The sequence below is a fragment of the Branchiostoma floridae genome, chromosome 9 (genome assembly GCF_000003815.2).
Source record: "Branchiostoma floridae strain S238N-H82 chromosome 9, Bfl_VNyyK, whole genome shotgun sequence".
Classification (NCBI taxonomy): Eukaryota; Metazoa; Chordata; class Leptocardii; order Amphioxiformes; family Branchiostomatidae; genus Branchiostoma; species Branchiostoma floridae.
Genome location: NC_049987.1, coordinates 14,122,893 through 14,142,222, shown reverse-complemented (window position 1 = coordinate 14,142,222; position 19,330 = coordinate 14,122,893). Strand labels below are relative to the sequence as shown.

Sequence of the window (19,330 nt, the reverse complement as noted above, 5' to 3'; positions counted from 1 at the left end):
TCTGTTGCTCTTACCTTCCGTATCCATATCTTTTACTTTCTTGATAATATATTCAGATATCTTAAAGATATTCAAGATTAAAAGTAATAATAAGTTAACCCCTCTATAAGTAAACGTAGCTGTGTTGGCAAGCCATGATGACAAAGCATTGCCGCCATATTGATTTAAGTCACAAGATGGTGGACTTTGTTTGCGTCACCTCGGGGTAACCTGGCGTCACCTGGGTAAAGTCAACAGTCACATGGTCCCCCTGGCTGCTATAAAACAGTCACGAGACCTGAATTCCTTGTCACTCGATTCAACTCCTCACTCAGACAAGCGGCGCTCCCCTGTTCTAGAAATTCAACTGATAATAAAGGTGAGTTTGTCCAAGTTGTTCGGCACTAGTACTACACATATGCACATTTTGACCACTGTACAAAATGTCAGCATACTAAAATGGCTAAGTTCTGTTTTGTTCTTACTTGTGAATGTTCTAACAAATCAGGCTGTATCGTTAACTCCACGGCCGGTTTTAATTCTTAACCCTTTACAACTGACAAAGAAGTTGAGTCTGTCCAAGTTGTTCGGGACTACACACATGCACATTTGAGCCCTGTACAAAAATGTTCGCCTACTAAAATGGCCGGCTGCGTTCTGTCTTGTTCTGACAAAAGTGAACGTTCCAACAAACCACCAGACTGTGTCGTTCCACGGTTGGTTTTAACTTCACGACCCTCTGGTTTTGAAAACAATGTAACGTTTCAGAATGCAGTACGTCACAAAACGGTACGAGCAGATCATGCCTTAGACCGAGTAGGAACAAATTTAGTCTAACATGTTTGTCTAAGTACAGACTAGTCTAAAAGGAGTTAGTCTTGACCTCTGGACCCTTGAGGACACAACTTTGACGCCCCTACCTTGTCACTCTAGTTTAAAAAAGACAAATCCTCTACACTTAGAACGATGCGCTATTATACGAATTCCTTATGTAGAAACTAATTTCATTTGTGAAAAAAAGTAATTTCTGTAGTTTTCTTTTTCTATTTTGTTGTCTTTCGAATCACACATCATGGATCATATATATATTCAACGTATAAAGTCGTGGGCCATACAAATCTAATTTAGTCGTTCAACTATCTCCTCCAGGAGAAAGGGACCTCTATCGAGTACGTAAAGTTACTATTTAAAACGCCTCACCGTTTCTTAAATCATATCCAATTGCTTGAGTAACTGCTATTTAGCATATCGTACTACCTGGACGTCTAATCTTCATTGGCGAAAAAGGGCTTGGATATATATAGATATAATTTATGATGAGAACCGTAAAATCATGAAGCGGTGCTCAAAAGTCTGTAGCATTTTTTCATGTAAAAAGCTAGTACAGTTTTGTTCCCTCCTCATTTTTTACATATTCTTGTTCAAGAATTCTCCTCGGCTCCTTTTATTCGAAAGTTTCCAGAGCAATAATTTTGAAATTTACCAATTTTCCCCCTTCCTTACCTCTTCATTGTCCCTAATCAATACAGAACGTAGATGCGTCATGGGATCCTTATATAACTAAGGTAAAAGTCCGATCATATATATCTATGGACTTTACTTCTTTACACAACCTAACATGTTTACCATTGTCTTGCCAGCTGTCATCATGAGACTCTTTATCGCTGTCGTCTGCGTTGCCATGGCAACGGCTTCTCCGCTGATGAACCCCGAATGGGAGGTCTTCAAGAAGGCCTACAGTACGTATGGGACTCTACCACTTGTGATAAATCTAGAGAACTAGTACTGTTCCATGTAAATGGAGATACTGATATTATTGTTAATGTAGTACATGTACTTATGCTACAGAGGTACCAGACGCAGTACGCATGCGCCCATGCGCGTTACAAGCAATGTGTCGCTTGGCCTTCGCCGGTTATCCATAATTCCGTGATGCGTTGCAATTACTAGAACCCGATTCACAGTTTGAACTGGCCATGCACTGGGTGATATATTGTGGGTAATATGCTTAATTTGATGATGAAGGCCCCTTAGAAATAAACAAAAACTCACATGCTTTCAAGCATGGTCTAGACAAGGACTGTTTGATGTGGTATCTCATTGCACTTGGGGCACCGGTGCGGCACTGCGGAGTTCGCAAGAGTACTCAACGGATTTCAGAGATAGAGAACGAATTTATCACGTTTTATGTATTTTGTTGTCTTCTGAGTCATACTATTGCGCATTAGGCAATATCTAATAAATTATACAAATACGGCGAAAATAGCACAACAGTGCCGTACCGGTGCCTCAAGTACAGGGAGATACCACCTTTACTGGTTTATTATGGAGGTATGTGACCTCGTGCCATGCGCAGTTTAAACCGTGAAACTGTGACCTCGTGCCATGCGCAGTTCAAACCGTGAAACTACCCGTTGGAACTGATCCTATATATTAACTAATGGAACATCTCTCCGACCCCAGACAGGGTGTACGCCGCTGAGGAGGAGTACGCCAGGCGCCTGATCTTCGAGGACAATCTGAAGACTATCCAGATGCACAACGAGGAGGCTGACCGCGGCCTGCACACCTTCAGACTGGGGGTCAACCAGTACGCTGACATGGTGAGATTCGTGGCTTAAAATGTCTATACACAGGGGAAACCGCTTAGTTGCACACCCTATTTGCTAGTGTATTTCGTGCAATTATCCGAATGGTGCAAAAAGCGAAGCTATTAAGCTGGACCGCACCACCATGGGATTTTGGCGATTTCGTACAACTAACAGAAGTGTGAGATTATCCACTGTGCAATCCGTTGTGCAATTGGCGTGTACTGTATTCTATTTATTCGTCTTCAGCGTCGTCCCTTTTGTTATTTTTAACTGACTTCCAAGGGAGCCCTATAATAAAAAAATCATAAGAAAATAATAATATAAAGAAACAGGAAAATCATAACTAATATAGGATTGAATAAATGATACATTGAAAATGTTACAACAAAAAGTACTAAGCATGCGCATCCATTCAAGATCATTCAAGATATTTGAATACTCTGGGACTTTTGTTTCAAGTTCTGTTCAAGTCAAATTTGAATTGTATTGTCTTTGTCAGCAAGGCTAGCCACAGGCAACCCTAGCTAACAAATAAATAAGTAAACAAACAAAATTGTGACACCTTTTCCCGCCAAATGTTACACAGACTCACAAGGAGTTCCTGGAAAACGTGATCGGTGGGTGCCTATTGGACACCAACACCAGCAAGTCCACTGCTGATCACGTGCACGAGTATGACCCCACTCTGACCGACGTGCCGGACACCGTGGACTGGAGGGACAAGGGATACGTCACACCAGTCAAGAACCAGGTACGCGTACAGATTGTTCTCTGTACAGTAATGAAAGGAAGGCTGTTGTCAATCTTGTACAAGATTAAGTTTCCGTGTTTTCGATATATACATAGTATAGAAAAATTTACATTTCTATTGCAATTAGATAAGCCATGTATCTTAAGAACCATCTGCCACTACATTTACAACTGTTTCAAGAAGCGAGAAGAAGTCGAACATGTACATACTAGCATATATTAGACTTTGTAGTTGCCTGTAGTAAGATAACTCGCTCTTACTTCACGAGATCGAGAACTTACTTGTACTCTTCTGATTATTCAGAATTACTCAGAACTTTATTATTAAGCATGACCTGTACCTAGCTTGTAAGAGCAGAAACATACAATAAAGGTCTTCTTCATTCATTATTATACCTGCAGAACTAATACTGATGCCGCTATGCTCCAGGAGGGTTTTTTTAATGGTATCTGGTCACCCTATTGTGTTTTAATCGAAGGGCACCTAGGCCAGTTATTATTGTTTGTTAGTCTTAACATAAGTACTTACAATACGACTATTTTCTTTTCAGGCGCAATGCGGCTCATGCTGGGCATTCAGTACAGTAAGTTAAAATTTTACTTATTATATCAAGTACACTTACTTACAAGTCACCCTTATCTTAATACACAGTAGAGCATGCTAGCACACCAAGGGCATATTCCCCAATACTGTATAATGTTCTTGAGCACACGTAGGCATTATTTGTATCCAAACGTCACTTGTTTAATAGCTGATATTTTGGACACTGTACAGCCGGGAAAATACTATAAGCAGCTGTTGGTAGCCATCGAAAAAAACACACCAAAAATGTGTAATTGTTTTCTCTAATCCTACCCTTTTGAATTTGTTACATCGCAGACCGGTTCTCTGGAGGGCCAGCATTTCAAGGCAACCAACAAGTTGGTCTCCCTGAGCGAACAGAACCTGATGGACTGCTCCCGTAAGGAGGGGAACCAGGGCTGCCAGGGCGGTCTGATGGACCAGGCCTTCAAGTACATCAAGACTAACGGTGGCATCGATACCGAGGAGTGCTACCCCTACAAGGCCAAGGTTAGTGCTGTTAGACTTTAATTTAAATTATGTGCATGTCTTTCAACCTTCTTCAGCCTACAGTTACTAAATACATCCCTAATGCAAGTTGGTATCGTCCTTTCGTTCGTTCAGACCGTTGTGTAATGTACGTAGTGCCACATAGGGCAGCTAATTCCCTTGCTGTATTAGTAGCAGAGTACATTTTACAGGGAGGGCTTGCTAGACCATTGTAACCCCGACTGGGAGGGCCTAACCAGAATTGAACTCGCGTCCCAGATACCGACTAATTGGAACTAGGAGCTGAGCTTTGAGGCTGCTACCAGTTGCGCTACAGGGACATTCCCCTTGTTGGTTTAACAGTGACAAAAAGTTCCGATCTGGTACGATACCTTGCAATCTAGAAATCGAATAAACAGCGGTATATCTTTACTTCATCTTCACTATCTAGAACGAGCAGTGCAACTACCAGGCCAGCTGCAGCGGCGCTACCCTGTCCAGCTACACCGACGTCAAGAGTAAAGACGAGGACGCCCTGCAGCAGGCTGTCGCCACCGTCGGACCCATCTCTGTCGCCATCGACGCCGGACACTCATCCTTCCAGCTCTACCACAGTGGTAAGCCCCCCTCCCTCCGTAGAGCGGTCTTTGAGTTCAGGCCACAGGAAACCATTAAATGGTCTGACTCTGAAATAAATCCTAATAAACGTTTACACATCAATCAATACCTTAGAACACTCTGCTCCAACAGGAAGTCGCAAAGAGTCGAGCTTATAAACATGAGGTGCTGTTTACTTCGAACTCGTAAAACAGCTGAAAGTTCTAAACAAAACAAAACCTTCCCTTGACCCAAGTTTCTGCTAAATCCATCCGCGGCGTTAGTACCAGGCCACACAACAAATCAGATTCCTCTTAAATATGCCAACTAAAATGGGCAAAGTCAACAAATTTTGCCCAAACTATGGACCATAACTGTGTATCTAAACCAAAAAGCCAGACTCTCTAAATTGGCTAAAGGAACGCAAACTTTCCAATATATTATGTAGGCACTATATAATGGATGCTATTCCCGTTTTGTCCTGCAACAATGACGCCATTGCTACAATGCGTAACAGTGGGTAACATTCACAGAAAAAGCGGCGGTGTATTTCTGGCTCGTGAATCATTCATTATTATTGACTATTGCTACGAGATATGAAGAAATATGTTGCCGACGCTCTTGACTATGCTTTCCAGGCGTGTACCACAACTTCTTCTGCAGTGAAACCAGGCTGGACCACGGTGTGCTGGCGGTTGGCTATGGTACCGAGGAGGGCAAGGACTACTGGCTCGTTAAGAACAGGTACTATGATCATATAACCCGTTCTTAGGAACCCAGTGCTGTAAGTGACCATGTCTTTTGCTTTGGTCACTGTAGATTTAGTAACAAACCCAAGTCACAAAACTGGCACAATTTTGAGGACTTCAGAACGCTTAGAAAAGCCATGGCTCAAGTCTAGCCGTAGCTTTGTTCTGACTGATACCCCCCCCCCCCCCGCCCTTTCACTTGGACGGACGGCGACCTCGCCGCACTCTCTCTGCGCCCTAAAATTTTACAGATCATGAACTGTATAGGAAGAAAACGAATCTTTCACGCTTGGTGTGTTTTTTTGGCTTCCATGCTTTTAAATTTTGTATGACAGAAACAGTATGAAATCGAACGTAACACATGTCCGTTGTAGGTCGCTGTCAAGAGTTCAGCCCGATCGCCGTCTAGTGGAAAGGGGGGTGCCTTATTGACCGGGGATATTGCTAGTTAACAAAACAAACAAATTGAAAGTTTAGCACATATACGTTTCGACTCTCCAGCTACAGTATTCCTCAGAAATAAAGAGATCAGTTACCAAGTGTACTTACTGCGCTCAGCTTCTATTGCGTGAAGGCCGGTGAACACTTATAATGTAGATGGAATTGCAAGTTATGTATTTATAAAACAAATATGGCGTCATAACCGTGTTGTTGTTTTGCTTGCATTGCAGTTGGGGCGAGTCTTGGGGCGAGAAGGGCTACATCAAGATGTCCCGTAACAGGCACAACAACTGTGGCATCGCCACCCAGGCCAGCTACCCAACAGTCTAAACTTTACACAGCAAATCCCACAGAATCATAGACACAACAAATGTAGCCTGGAATTCAGATTTTAAGAATGAAGCATGTTCCGATTTTGAACTACTGTTGACGAATACAAGATGGTCGATAATTACTCGCAACTATTCAAGAGTAATAAGCCAACAGTTAAGAAAACGGATCACACACAGTTCTACATTCTTTTGAACTGTTGAGTAGAATAGCTTAACGCATTACTCGATGTAGGAAAACGTTTCGAAGATTTAAAATCTAGCGACGTATTAGAAACGCCCTGCCACAACACTGGGTGTTTGAATGCTTATTGTAAAATGTATGAAAATACAATTATGTGAATACTGAGTACTTGGTTATCAAATTTCTTAACTTTTAGTTTACACAGCTGTCGGGACACCTTTGCAATAGTAATACGGCACAACTATCCCATTAGTATTGAGAAAATGTTGAGCATTTCTTATTAGAAACAATCGTGCTTTTATATCGCTAACTAGTCTAAATTTTGTAGTTTATCTCTTGTTAGAAATGATGTGTAGACTCTACAGAACAGCGCCTTTTCTTGCCTAGTAAAGATTTCACTAAACTTTTATCGACACCTATAACTCCGTTTTCTTTTGTTTTTTGTTTACCAAATGTTTTACCCTTTCGTTATCAGACTAAGTCTTAACTGCAGGCCATCTCGTAAAGGCCTTCCTTCACATCAACTTGACGTTCAACCCGAAAGTTAAGTGTACATAGCCGACCATGTCCTCCCCACCCACTATATGCCTTGGTTGGAACCTAGTCGTCAGTTTGGGAGTTGGTCGGCGAGGCTAGGTTGTTTGCTGGTCGTTAAAAGTCGCCTGCGTATCAGCCCGTTATACTTTTCACAAATCAACTTCGGGGGAGTCAAATTCCGCCTTGAGCGATACGATCAGACTAGCAAACTGGAGCTAGACTATTATTGATGTCACAAAATAATAGCAAGATCCGTTCACATTTTCTATCTACACAATGTATTCTGTTCGGTCATTGACCTTTTGACCCCAAAGTATATAAAGATGTGGCGCAGGGATACACCCTCTGACTGCGGTCCTCCGGACACGTCTGGAGCCTAAAGCGGTCGTCTCAGCACATAGGAGACTTTATGAGCTCCATACGTCGTGATTTCCGCATCACTTCATATCGGAGGACCGATGGCCAAACATCACAAAAAGGACACTTTTTAGCATGTCAGAGTGAGGAGATCTATGCTCCATGGTGCTGAAGTGCCATCATGGAGAAAATCTTGCCTGTATCTAGTACGAGTGAAACAGGTAGTTCACAGTCGCTCTTCTATGGGAATTATGTACATGTACGACATATTTGAATATCGCGGCATAAAAAAAACGTGTCTGGTGTTGATGGAAATGTTTCTTGACTCCGCCTACTCTGATATTTTCCCACGCGGACCTACAATCCAAATCTTACGACACCGCTCCACTCGCAACTTCGGATTCTGACTGACGACACGACAATTCTTCGGGATCTGCACAGCAAACCGCTCAAAAACAGGTACGGACTTTCATTAAGAATATTCATTTGTAGCCCCAAGTGGTCTCTATTCACAACCTGTACTGTCTAAACTTGATGTGTCTGATTGGGCGCTTGTCGCATTTGGTCTTTCGCTAGCAAACATCCGGAAGAAATCCGTTCTTAAATAATGACAGTCATCAAGAAATGACGAAATTAGTACATTTTTTGTTCTGCTCGTGTGCCAAGCCCAGCATTTCCGCGTTTCTTTGTTTTCCGGTTGAAAAGTTCGGCATTGTTAGAACCAAATTAGGTCATGTCACCCTCCCACTCCGCAAACGGTTTTGGTTTAAGGGGCTCAGGAGCGGAATTCTACCTCAAACGGTAACCGGAGAGTTTTAAACAATGTGTAAATTTAAAGCAAAACTAAGAAAAATAGAACTTTGGAATAGGAACCCACTTTTGAATAGAATAATTTTCTGTCGAAATTTTCTGCTGCGTCACACTTTGTAATCCCGTTGTAATCTCGCGAGACTTTGCTGACCTCCACAGCAAGCCCAAAGTGTCCTACCGAGAGGTCTAACACTGTTCTGTGCACTTAAATGAATCTCTTGCGATTAAATTGGATCCAGAAAACGCGGTCGGTAAACATTTCGAGTAGCGGCGGGATTCCTTATACTAAACGTTATATGTACAGTAGCTATCCGTGTGACGTGGAAGATGGACGGTGTAATTTTCATGCGTACCAAAAAAAGAGGCGTTTCCCACCTAGCCAACATGTCGCACACCCTGCCAGGGATATTCGATATTCGTCCTACTCGGTGGTATTGAATCCTTGCTAACCTGAAGGCTCTCTTAACCGCGGCTATAAAACATCGTGGATGTAAAAATATCAAGATACAAAATAAAACTTTTATCTGCAATTTAGAAGTGCAGTAGTAAAATGGGGGACTTGCCATATATCCCCGTTACACGCTGGCTTGTGGTTTAGCCGAAGGCTTCGTCACAGATTTCTTTCCCACGTTTGGCCTACAACACAAACTAGTACCGTACGACACCAGTCCATTTGTAACTTTGGTTTCTGACTGACGACACGAAAATTCTTCCGTTACCGTGCAACAAACTGCTCACAAACAGGTATGGAGTTTCATTCAGTACAAATATCTATTCGTGCGCGCCGATCTCTCTATCTTTATCTTCTATTGTCTAACCTCTCCTGCGTTTGCCCCGAGACAACTTCTACTGTTTAAACTAACATTCTCCTGTCTAAACTATCTTGCGTACAATGGCACGAGTCGTTGGTCGATTAGATTGCATCTCATTTTTTGTAAGTAAACTACCGATCGGAATTCATCGCTTTGCTATCACGAAAACCAAAGAAATCTGTGATATGCACATGTCTGTCAAAGATCAGATCTCCATTGCTGTTCAGGGAGACCTTCCCACGCATCAATGTTTTGGTTAAAACCGGCTAAGTTCTATTGGCAACAGTAACTTACTAACTATGGCCTTATAATACAAAGCAATGCAAGTGCTAGGGTGGCTTTGTCGGAACTTGGAATCCAAACAGGATCTTTTTTACTGTTTCTGTGTTTTTTTCTACTGTGTCGCACCCTAAACCCGTAGTAATCTTGCGCTATTTTCGACAGAAAGTAAACTCGTAACTATGATCAGTCGTTCCAGCCGGCCTAACGTTGTTCATTTAAATCATGGTACTTACATCTATCATTCGTCACCCTTCAAATAGTTGTAACAAAGTAAAAACGCGGTTGGTAAACATTTCATGTGGTATGATGAGTTTTATATCTACAAATTCATGTGACGTGGCAGATTCTTACGTGTCACAGTTGCAACAAAATATCAGATTTCTCACGAGTGCTAAACTGGGCGTTTCCCATCAAACCCTGTCAGGCACACCCTGGCATATTTGTTCCCTGTCCCGGTGTCAAGAACGTAACCTGAGGGTCCTGTTAACGTCATGATGTCAAAGTGCCTTTCTAAGATACAAAGTAAACTTTTTGTCATGTATTCTCAATTATAGCAGTAAAATGAAAAACTTACTAGGATTTTGGGCTATTTTTCTGTCGCTATTTTCTGCTGCGTCACAGCCTTAAATCTGCGTTGTAATCTCGCGAGACTTTTCAATTTTCGGCAGAATGAACACACTGAAATGTGGAGCGCCCTACTGCCACCTTAAAGCTGTTCTGTGTACTTAGATCTATCATTTGACCCTCTTTGGACAATTGTAATGGACTAGAAAACGCGGACGGTGCACGTTAAACATTTCGAGTATGCTAATACAGCGTCGAGTTTCATAACTCCTGAGCTGAAAATTCGTGTGACGCGGCAGATGGACGAAGTGTTCATGTTATTAGAACACAACGTCGAGCGTCCCCATCAAAGCAACATGTTGGATACTCTGGGATATGCGTCCCCCGCACCGGTGCCGAATCCGTGGTAACTTGAGCTGAAGGCTCTCTTGAAGCTCTGAAACATCGTGGATATCCATTGTTTTATCAAGATACAAAATAAATTTTGCCATACATTAAAAATCACTACAGTACAATGCAAAGATCGCTATAAGCTCCTCGCTGGTCTATAGTTTGGCAGAAGGGTCCATAGGTCCGCCATTACAAACTCCTTTCTCACGTGGACCTGCAATAGAAAACTAGTTCTTCACCAAACCCTACGACACCTCTCCCATTCGCTGTTTCGTTCTATGATCGACGACACAAACATTCTTCGGGTTCCGCAGAGCAAACCGCTCACAGGCAGGAACGGAGTTTCATTAAGTACGGATATTCATTTGTAGGCCCGAGTCGTCTCTATCCTCACCTTTTACTGTCTAATACTGCGTGCGTGACGGGCTTTTCGATTGGTCGCATTCGATTTTTCTTTTAAAAACTACAGAAAGAAATTCATTCTTATGTAATGACAGTCATTAAAGAATGGCGACATATCCACATTTTTGTTCTGCTCGTGTGCCAAGCCCAGCATTTCCGCGTTTCTTTGTTTTCCGGTTAAAAGTTCGGCATTGTTAGATAATGTCGCCCTCCCACTCCGTAATGGACTAATGGTTAGGTTTAAAGGCGGAATTCTATCTCAAACGGTACATGGAGAGTTTTAAAAACGGTGTTAAGACAAGAATACGAATGGTAAAACTTGGGAATAAAAACCGACTTTTGAAAAGAATAATTTCCTGTCCATATTTTCTGCTGTGTCACGCCTTGTAATCCCGTTGTAATCTCGCGAGACTTTGCTGTTCTCCACAGCAAGGCAAACTTATCTATGAAGTGTCCTACCAAGATTTTTAACCTCCTTGGTCCTACCGAGAGGTCTAACACTGTTCTGTGAACTTATAAATGATTAGATTGCCTCAGAGGCTCGTAACGGACCAGAAAACGCGGTCGGTAAACATTCCGTGTATCGGCGGGTTTCATTACTAAAGTTACATTTGTAGCTATCCGTGTGACGTGGAAGATGGACGACGGTATACTATTCTCATGCGTACAGAAGGGGCGTTTCCCATCAATCCAACATGGCGCACACCTAAGATATTCGTCCCACCGCACCGATGTCAAATCTGTGCTGTCCGTAGAGCTCCTTTTACGCTAGAATACATCGTAAATGTCAAAATATCAGGATACAAAGCAAAATATTAACAGATATTTTAAATTACGGCGGTAAAATGGAAATTTTCCCCTATGCCCCCTCCCCGCTTGTAGTTTAGCGGAAGACTTCATCCCTCCGCCTACACAGATTTCTTTCCCACGTTGGACACACAATACAAACTAGTACCGTACGACACCGCTCCATTCTCAACTTTAGTTTCTGACTGACGACACGAAAATTCTTCTGTTCCCGCACATCAAACTGCTCACAAACAGGTATGGAATTTCTTTCAGTCAGAATATTTATCTGTGCGTCGCGAGTAGTTTCTATCTTCACCTTCAACTGTCTGAACTTTCCTGCGTTTGTCCCGTTACACGTTCTGTTTAAACATTCTACTGACTAAACTATCTTGCGTAAAATGGTGTGGCTTGTTGGCCGATTAGATTGTATCTGATTTTTTGTCAGCAAACTTCCGAAAAAATTCAGTGACAATCATTAAAGAATACCGTGATCTGCACATGTCTGGTAAAGTTCAGATCTTCAGCACTGTTAAACGTTACCTCCCCACACCGCAATGTTTTAGTTAAAAACCGAGAAGTTCTATTTGCAACCGTAACTAGGGCTTTTTAAAGCAAGCAAATGCAGGAAAAAGAAAGGTAATTTTTTTCGGAACTGGGAATCCACTTTTACAAACAGGATTTTTGGGCCGTTTTTCTGTAATCATTTTCTTCTGCGTCACACCCCAAACCCCTTGGTAATCTCGCGAGACTTTGCTATTTTCCACACCGGAATGCACACTCTTAACTATGGCGTGTCCTACCGCCCAGCCTACTGGTCTTCACTTGAATCACTGCGCAATTATATTTATCATTTGTTACCCTTCAAGTTTTGTAACGGTAAATTTTTCAGGTAGCGGCGAGTTTCATAACTCCGAGGCTCAGGTAGCTATTTGTGTTCTCATTTGCCATGATTGCCACACAACTTACAATTTCTCACGGGTACAAAAGTAGGCGTTCCCCTCATACCTTCATGTTGGACACTCTGTTATATCTTTCTTCGTCCCCGCGCGCGAATCCGTGGTAACTTGGAACAACATGTCGGGTATTCGTAAATTTCTTCCTCTGCGACGGTATCTAATCCCTGGTAACATCAGGGCAATCTTGCCTTTACGGTATAAGATATCTTGGATGTCAAAGTGCTTTATCAAGGTTCGAATTATATCTTTTATATGGTATATAACATTACCATATGTCACAGCTGTCTATGGTTGAGGCAAATACTTTCATCCCTTCGCTACACAGATTTATTTCCCACGCGGACCTACAATACAAACCAGTTCTTCACCAAACCTTGCGACACCTCCCCATACATCATACTTCGATATCTTACCGACAACATGAAAATTCTTTGGTTCATTGACAGAAAACTGCCTGTCCTCGGTGTCACCGAAAGGCGCATCACAGTATAGCGAGTTTTCAAACAGTATGAAACAAGTCATGGTTATGTTTCAAGCAGAACGCGTGTTGCGATTTATGCAAATCGTAGGTACTGTTTGATCACATCTACACGAGAATTATGATTTACAGCGGCGGTATCTCTTCTTCTATTTCAGCTACCATCATGTGGCGATTCCTGACCGTCTGCGCTGCCATGGTTTCAATGGCGATGGCACAAAACGCCCTCTGGGAGAACTACAAGGGGCGCTATGGTACGATATGCTTTTACATAGTAAAGTGAAGTTTATTGCAAATTCTTGCCCATGGGCTAATTGCAGGTATAACATAAGTGATTCAAACAGTGTAAAAACAATATCACAAGTATCTACTCCAGTCTAAAGCTAGTAAAAGCTATCTCTAGATCTTGGGTTACTGGGTTCGATTCCTTTTTCGAGGTCAGTGGAAGACGAAAGATCCCACCTTTTCTATTATGTGTGATGTTAGAAGTAGAACTGTTTTCTTTTTGTCAGTGAATGTGAGGAAGTTTGGGTGGACTTTGGTGGCCTCTTCAAACAGCTATTTTCTTTCGTGATCGTAGAAAGAACAGTTTGACATAAAATGTGTTTCGACTTCCACCACGTGTGACTTACATTGTTTTCACGTTCTTTCACACGCACATAAGTAGGCCCTTTTGCAAGAAGCTTATGTGACGTCATTTTCTAGATTATTGAATCGTTTTCTTAGTCTTCGTATGTTTCAGTGATTTGAGTGTACCAATAGTCTTAAAGTCGTTCATTCACTTCATATGTATCTGTACTTCCTACTTTTTATCACATTAGCATGGGTAAAATAAAATGCAAGTGTAAGATCTTAATATGTTGATCTATTGATGATCTATGGATGACTCTTTTCTCTGACAAATGGTCATGTACTTTCACACGTGCACAGGCCTGTCATTTGAGGGAAAGGAAGAGAGCAGGAGGATGGAGATCTTCGAGAACAACACCAAGCTCATCAACTTGCATAACAATGAAGCCGACCTTGGGATGCACACCTACTGGCTGGGGCACAACCAATTCGCCCATATGGTAGGCCTTCTTTCTTCTTGTTTTCTATCTTTCTATCGATTAATCTATCTATCTATGTATGTATCTATCTATCTATCTATCTATCTATCTATCTATCTATCTATCTATCTATCTATTCATCTATCTATCTATCCATCTTTCTATCGATTAATCTATCTATCTATCCATCTATCTATCTATCTATCTACCCATCTCTATATCTCTCTTTCTGTCTATGAACGTTTCGTTTTATCTATGCATATTTCTACATCTTAATTCCTTCTTTGCATCTACCTAGTTGTGTTTCTATTTATCTTTCTATTTTTGGCTATTGATTCATCCATCTATCTTTTAATCCTTCAATCTCTTTCTTTCTTTCTTTCTTTCTTTCTATCTAATGTCTAGATATCTATCTATCTATCTATCTATCTCTATGTATCAATATTCCTGTCTTTCTGTAACTATCTTTGCAGTACATGCAGCAACATTGTCTTTTTTTCCCTGATAGAATTTTGTGTCTTTATGAAATGTGTAGACCAACGACGAGTTTGTTGCCAATGTCATCGGCGGCTGCCTTCTGGACCGCAACGCCTCCAAGTCGACTGCTGATCGCGTGCACCAGTACGACTCCAACCTGGTCGAGCTGCCGGACACCGTGGACTGGAGGACAAAGGGTTATGTCACCCCTGTCAAGAACCAGGTATGTTATTCATAAAGTTATGTCTGAGAAAGGGTAATAACAAGAGTAGTTACTTAATCCAAAATGTATAAGGCAACTACGTAAATTCTGTAAAGACACCAGATGTCTCAGACTCTCATCAACTATCTTTTGGTAGTCATTAAGAATGTGGCTTCTCTCTTAAGAGAATTTTATCCAGTCGCTTGATTCATTGTGCATTTTGTTATGTTCTACCTGAATTTTTAATCTTCATCGACGTAACAAGAGCAGTTAATCAGCGCTACAATGAAGCTATTTTTCCATTTCTGTTATTCATTTATCTAGCTTAAGGTAATTCATTTATTTTTACTATTTTCAGGAACAGTGTGGTTCTTGTTGGGCATTCAGCACGGTGAGAACATTTTCATAGTACTTCCGTTACTAGTTTATTTCATCGATAGTGCGGTGCGACTAACAAGCAACACCTCACATATAGCTTTTGCTGACTTCAGAGCTGGTGTTGGTTAATAGCTATAACGTCCTGAGCACACATTTCTAGCTACCATAACCAATAAAAACATGTTTATTTATTCATCTATTTATGGATCTTCAGTTTGGTCCCTTCGGTTAAACGTACTGATTTCTAAGAAAGCCCCTTAAAATCATACCTAATCAAGAAAATTCGGTATTAACCCGTATTGAATAAATCATAAGTTCACAACAATACAACATAAAGTTGTGAGCATCCGTCCGGATAAAAAAAATCATACAAAGAGCTTAGAATAACTCAAAAGAATGACAGAACATACTCAATAACAATATAAATCATCGAAATACTAAATCATCTCTCTGCATGATATAGACTGGTTCGTTGGAGGGTCAGACCTTCAAGAAGACAGGCAAGCTGGTTTCCCTTAGCGAACAGAACCTGGTGGACTGTTCCGGCGAATTCGGTAACCAGGGCTGTAACGGTGGACTGATGGACGATGCCTTCAAGTACATCAAGGCTAACGGTGGCATCGACACGGAGGACTCTTACCCGTACGAAGCAAGGGTACGTCACCTACATTTTGTGGTCTTTTATAAACATCTCGATCTGTACAATATGTTCGATTCCTATGGCAAGTGTGTGGCGTGTGATTGTTTGTTTGTGTGTGTGTCTGTGTGTGTGTATGCGTCTTCCGACTTCAATGACATCGATCTTTACCTGACCACCGTAGGATGGAAAGTGCCGATTCAAGCCCGCCGACGTCGGCGCCACCGTTACCGGCTACACTGATATCTCGGAAGGAGACGAAGGAGCGCTGACGCAGGCTGTCGCTACAGTCGGACCCATCTCCGTCGCCATTGACGCCAGCCACCACACCTTCCAAATGTACAGCCACGGTATGTCTCGGCCCTGATCATCTATTGATCATCCAGTGTTCCCATCAGATCTTAGTCTAAAACTGCAAACTGACTATGTCCACAATGTTTTGTTTTACTGGTGAAAAAATCATGATAATCAATGTTGCTTTTTTTTTATTTGTCTATGTATGAGGTAATTCTAGATTAGGATTAATAAATAAGGATAAAAATATAGTTTTGTTTGATGTCATGTTTTGCGTGTATATCATATGATTATAAAAAGGACCCTGTTACTTTTTCCAGGCGTGTATTACGAGCCCCAGTGCAGCAGCACCGAGCTGGACCATGGCGTACTGGCGGTTGGATATGGTACCGAAGGCGGCAAAGACTACTGGCTTGTCAAGAACAGGTATTTGTATGCTCAGTCACACCACTGGAAACAATACATATTATCAACTATAGTATATTGTAGAAAAATGACATTGCTTGAATGATAACATTGCTTGGAGAATCATTTTATTATGCTGTTCTGGAACAGGTCGAGTGAGTATATTTTGATATATACTGTGCTCCTTTGCAACGATATATAATGGAATCGTTTATTAAAGATGATTAGATAGTTTGATATTTTGGGTAATATACAATCGCTTGGAGACAATAATCATGAATAACCCATCTGTGACTGTTGATTCTAATACTATTTTTATTTTGCAGCTGGGGAGAAGTCTGGGGCCAGAATGGCTACATCATGATGTCCCGCAACAAGAACAACCAGTGTGGCATCGCCACATCGGCCAGCTACCCATTAGTCTGAGCTGCACAAAGTACCGCCGCCACCCCACCCCCAAGACTCACCTAGTCGGTTTACTTTTAAGCAAGAATCTATTGTAATTCCCTCTTCATGTAAAAACAAGTCTTTATCATCATATAGACACGATCTGGTTCCGTACATTGTACGTTTAACTCAACAGTTAGAACTTTTTGACACATCTGTGCATGTGAAGTTCACTTGCAGAACTCTCTACAACCGAAACAGTCCACGACATTTCTGATAAGTTGTATAAGAAAATTCTTACCCCTTTCAACAGAAAAAATACCAATCATGCAAATTCTGGTTTCGTAACAACATGTATTCATATATCGACGGTGCCAGGGGCCTTAAGTGGGGCGAGACATGGTGATACGTATCCTCGCTAGCGACTGCGAGAGAAACCGTAGAATTATTTATCTTCTCCTTCTTTTGGAATGTAGTGTTGCTGATTATTTATGTCGATCCGCCATCTTGTTGTGAAATAAGTAAAAACATTCCAAATACTTTAGTCATCCTATCTCTGAATAATGTCATCGTTTGTAGAATCCAAGTACAAGCCATGTACCACGCCTAGTCATAAGTCAACAAAATGCTTATCTGTAAACAAATATGTCCTAAAACATTTGGTTATTGCCATAAACTCTATATTATAATCATACAGAGGAGTAAGCAAACAATAACGCAATGGCACAAACAAGTTAGCAATGACACGATATGACGCCTTCTCTTTTAGTTTTTCATCTTTTATCTATCAGTAGGATAAATGCAATAAAAATGCTTCACCGCAGTTCTGTGTCACTGGTGGTATTCTTTGCGAATAGTGTGTCAAATAGGCTACGTAAGAATATGCCAAGTTCATGACATTGGCCTAATGTAAACTATGACAATAATGTGAAGTAACAGTAAGCCAGGAATTTCAAAATGGCTCTCATACAAAAGACTGAAGCACAGTTTCATCAAGTCCAGGTGCCGCGGCAACACACTTTGAAAAGTACTCAATTTATTTTAGTAAGTTTGCCGCTTTATTTCTAAGTTACAGACGGAAACAGAGAGATAAATGAGTCCTCCATCAGCATGTTGACGACATAATTTATTTCCTCACAAACGAACATAAAATCTTTTCATGACACAATGTCTATGTATAGAATTACCAATATGTATATCCAGACGTCTCTACATAATATAAGTATAGATACCGGTAAGCTGAGGTTCTACAAAACTTGTAAATCTGTATACGCTAGAGAGAAGTACCTAGAACTAGTTGATTTCGAGCTGCGCTCCGCAATAAGCAAAGTCAGAATTAACGCTCATCCTCTTGAAGTAGAAAGAGGGAGATATAAGAGATTACCAGTGTGTGAAAGAATTTGTAAATGCTGTACATCTAAAGTAGTGGGAGACGAAACACATTTCATTTCCAAATGTTCATACAACGAAACCGAAAGAATCACTCTGTTTAGAGAAGTCACAAAGACTTATCCCAACTTCCCCACATTGACAGACGAACAGAAAGCCACTTTTCTCTTGAAATCGCAGAACCCACAAATTTTAGAAAAGGTGGGGCTTTTTGTCTCCCTCTGCTTCCAAAAAAGAAGTCAAACCCAACCTGATTAGAAATAGCCAACACTAGTACTACTATTAGAGTAGAATATTGTTTATAATTGTTTATTGTCACTTGTATATCTACTATGTTCATACCATGTACTTGCAATTAGCCCTCGGGCACGAACTTGCAAATACACTTCATATGTAGGGTATACAAGTACATAGAAGTATTTCCAAAGAGGAAAAAAGCACAATAACATGAATAAATTGGGTCAATATTTCCACCCACGCAAATATACAAAAGATGAGGGTAACTCTGTCATTGCACGGCAGATACTAAAATCACAACGTCTGTTATGTTGGCTAACCTTTGACCCGACACCGTAAGTGGAGCATGGGAATATTATCTTATTTATAATACGTTGTTTTGGTGCATGGCACCCGGGTAAACAGATATATTAGTGCTACTATTTTTCGACTTCTAGCCCATTTGATTGAAGGACGATAACTTCCAATGGGGGACTTTTGATATCATCAAGACTATGTGGATTTGATTATATAGATGTCGTCCGGACGCACATCAATTTTCGGTCGTTTCCACAAACGTTTTCAACCATACTGTAAATTGTACTAATCAGGTACAAAATAAGCAGATATACTAGTATATGCCGTAGATTGCAAAAAGATATCGGGAAACGTATACTGGTGTCATAAAATATTCCAAGGTCAAAGAAGATGAACAAAAATGATGAATCTATTGTCCAGTATACCATACTCTGTTTGTTCAGTCATTTGTTCAACCTTCCTGACCACTTAGATGACTTTGGACAAATGTTGTTGTCTTTTTTTAATTCGTACGCTCGCATCAGTTTTAT

General features: G+C 41.1%; 2 protein-coding genes across 4 annotated transcripts; both read left to right on the top strand.

The window, feature by feature from the left end:
• Window positions 1-234: 234 nt before the first annotated feature.
• On the top strand, window positions 235-7,080 carry LOC118422580 (cathepsin L1-like). Its single transcript, XM_035830214.1, has 9 exons — window positions 235-358; window positions 1,620-1,718; window positions 2,443-2,582; window positions 3,157-3,321; window positions 3,872-3,904; window positions 4,201-4,392; window positions 4,823-4,988; window positions 5,607-5,712; window positions 6,389-7,080. Exons 2-9 carry the CDS (start codon window positions 1,628-1,630, stop codon window positions 6,486-6,488), a joined length of 993 nt encoding a protein of 330 aa, XP_035686107.1. The 5' UTR covers window positions 235-358; window positions 1,620-1,627; the 3' UTR covers window positions 6,489-7,080.
• An 859-nt stretch (window positions 7,081-7,939) lies between these two features.
• LOC118422582 (cathepsin L1-like) lies at window positions 7,940-17,722 on the top strand. Of its 3 annotated transcripts, none has more exons than XM_035830216.1 (9): window positions 7,940-8,024; window positions 13,207-13,302; window positions 13,979-14,118; window positions 14,633-14,797; window positions 15,135-15,167; window positions 15,618-15,809; window positions 15,976-16,141; window positions 16,406-16,511; window positions 16,817-17,722. In XM_035830216.1, the coding sequence occupies exons 2-9, from the start codon at window positions 13,215-13,217 to the stop codon at window positions 16,914-16,916; spliced, it is 990 nt and encodes a 329-aa protein (XP_035686109.1). In that variant the 5' UTR covers window positions 7,940-8,024; window positions 13,207-13,214; the 3' UTR covers window positions 16,917-17,722. The 3 variants fall into 3 exon arrangements, with proteins under 3 accessions (XP_035686109.1, XP_035686112.1, XP_035686110.1); XM_035830219.1 differs by lacking the exon at window positions 7,940-8,024 and adding an exon at window positions 9,011-9,119; XM_035830217.1 differs by lacking the exon at window positions 7,940-8,024 and adding an exon at window positions 11,671-11,869.
• The last annotated feature ends 1,608 nt before the right edge of the window (window positions 17,723-19,330 follow it).

Excerpts from the sequence above, each read along its gene's own strand:
- LOC118422582 (XM_035830216.1), top strand. The coding sequence starts at position 13,215 with ATGTGGCGATTCCTGACCGTCTGCGCTGCCATGGTTTCAATGGCGATG. Across the intron at positions 15,168-15,617 it reads CTTGTTGGGCATTCAGCACG|ACTGGTTCGTTGGAGGGTCA; the intron begins GTGAGAACATTT and ends TGCATGATATAG. Across the intron at positions 15,810-15,975 it reads CTTACCCGTACGAAGCAAGG|GATGGAAAGTGCCGATTCAA; the intron begins GTACGTCACCTA and ends TGACCACCGTAG.
- LOC118422580 (XM_035830214.1), top strand. The coding sequence starts at position 1,628 with ATGAGACTCTTTATCGCTGTCGTCTGCGTTGCCATGGCAACGGCTTCT. Across the intron at positions 1,719-2,442 it reads GGTCTTCAAGAAGGCCTACA|ACAGGGTGTACGCCGCTGAG; the intron begins GTACGTATGGGA and ends CTCCGACCCCAG. Across the intron at positions 3,905-4,200 it reads CATGCTGGGCATTCAGTACA|ACCGGTTCTCTGGAGGGCCA; the intron begins GTAAGTTAAAAT and ends GTTACATCGCAG.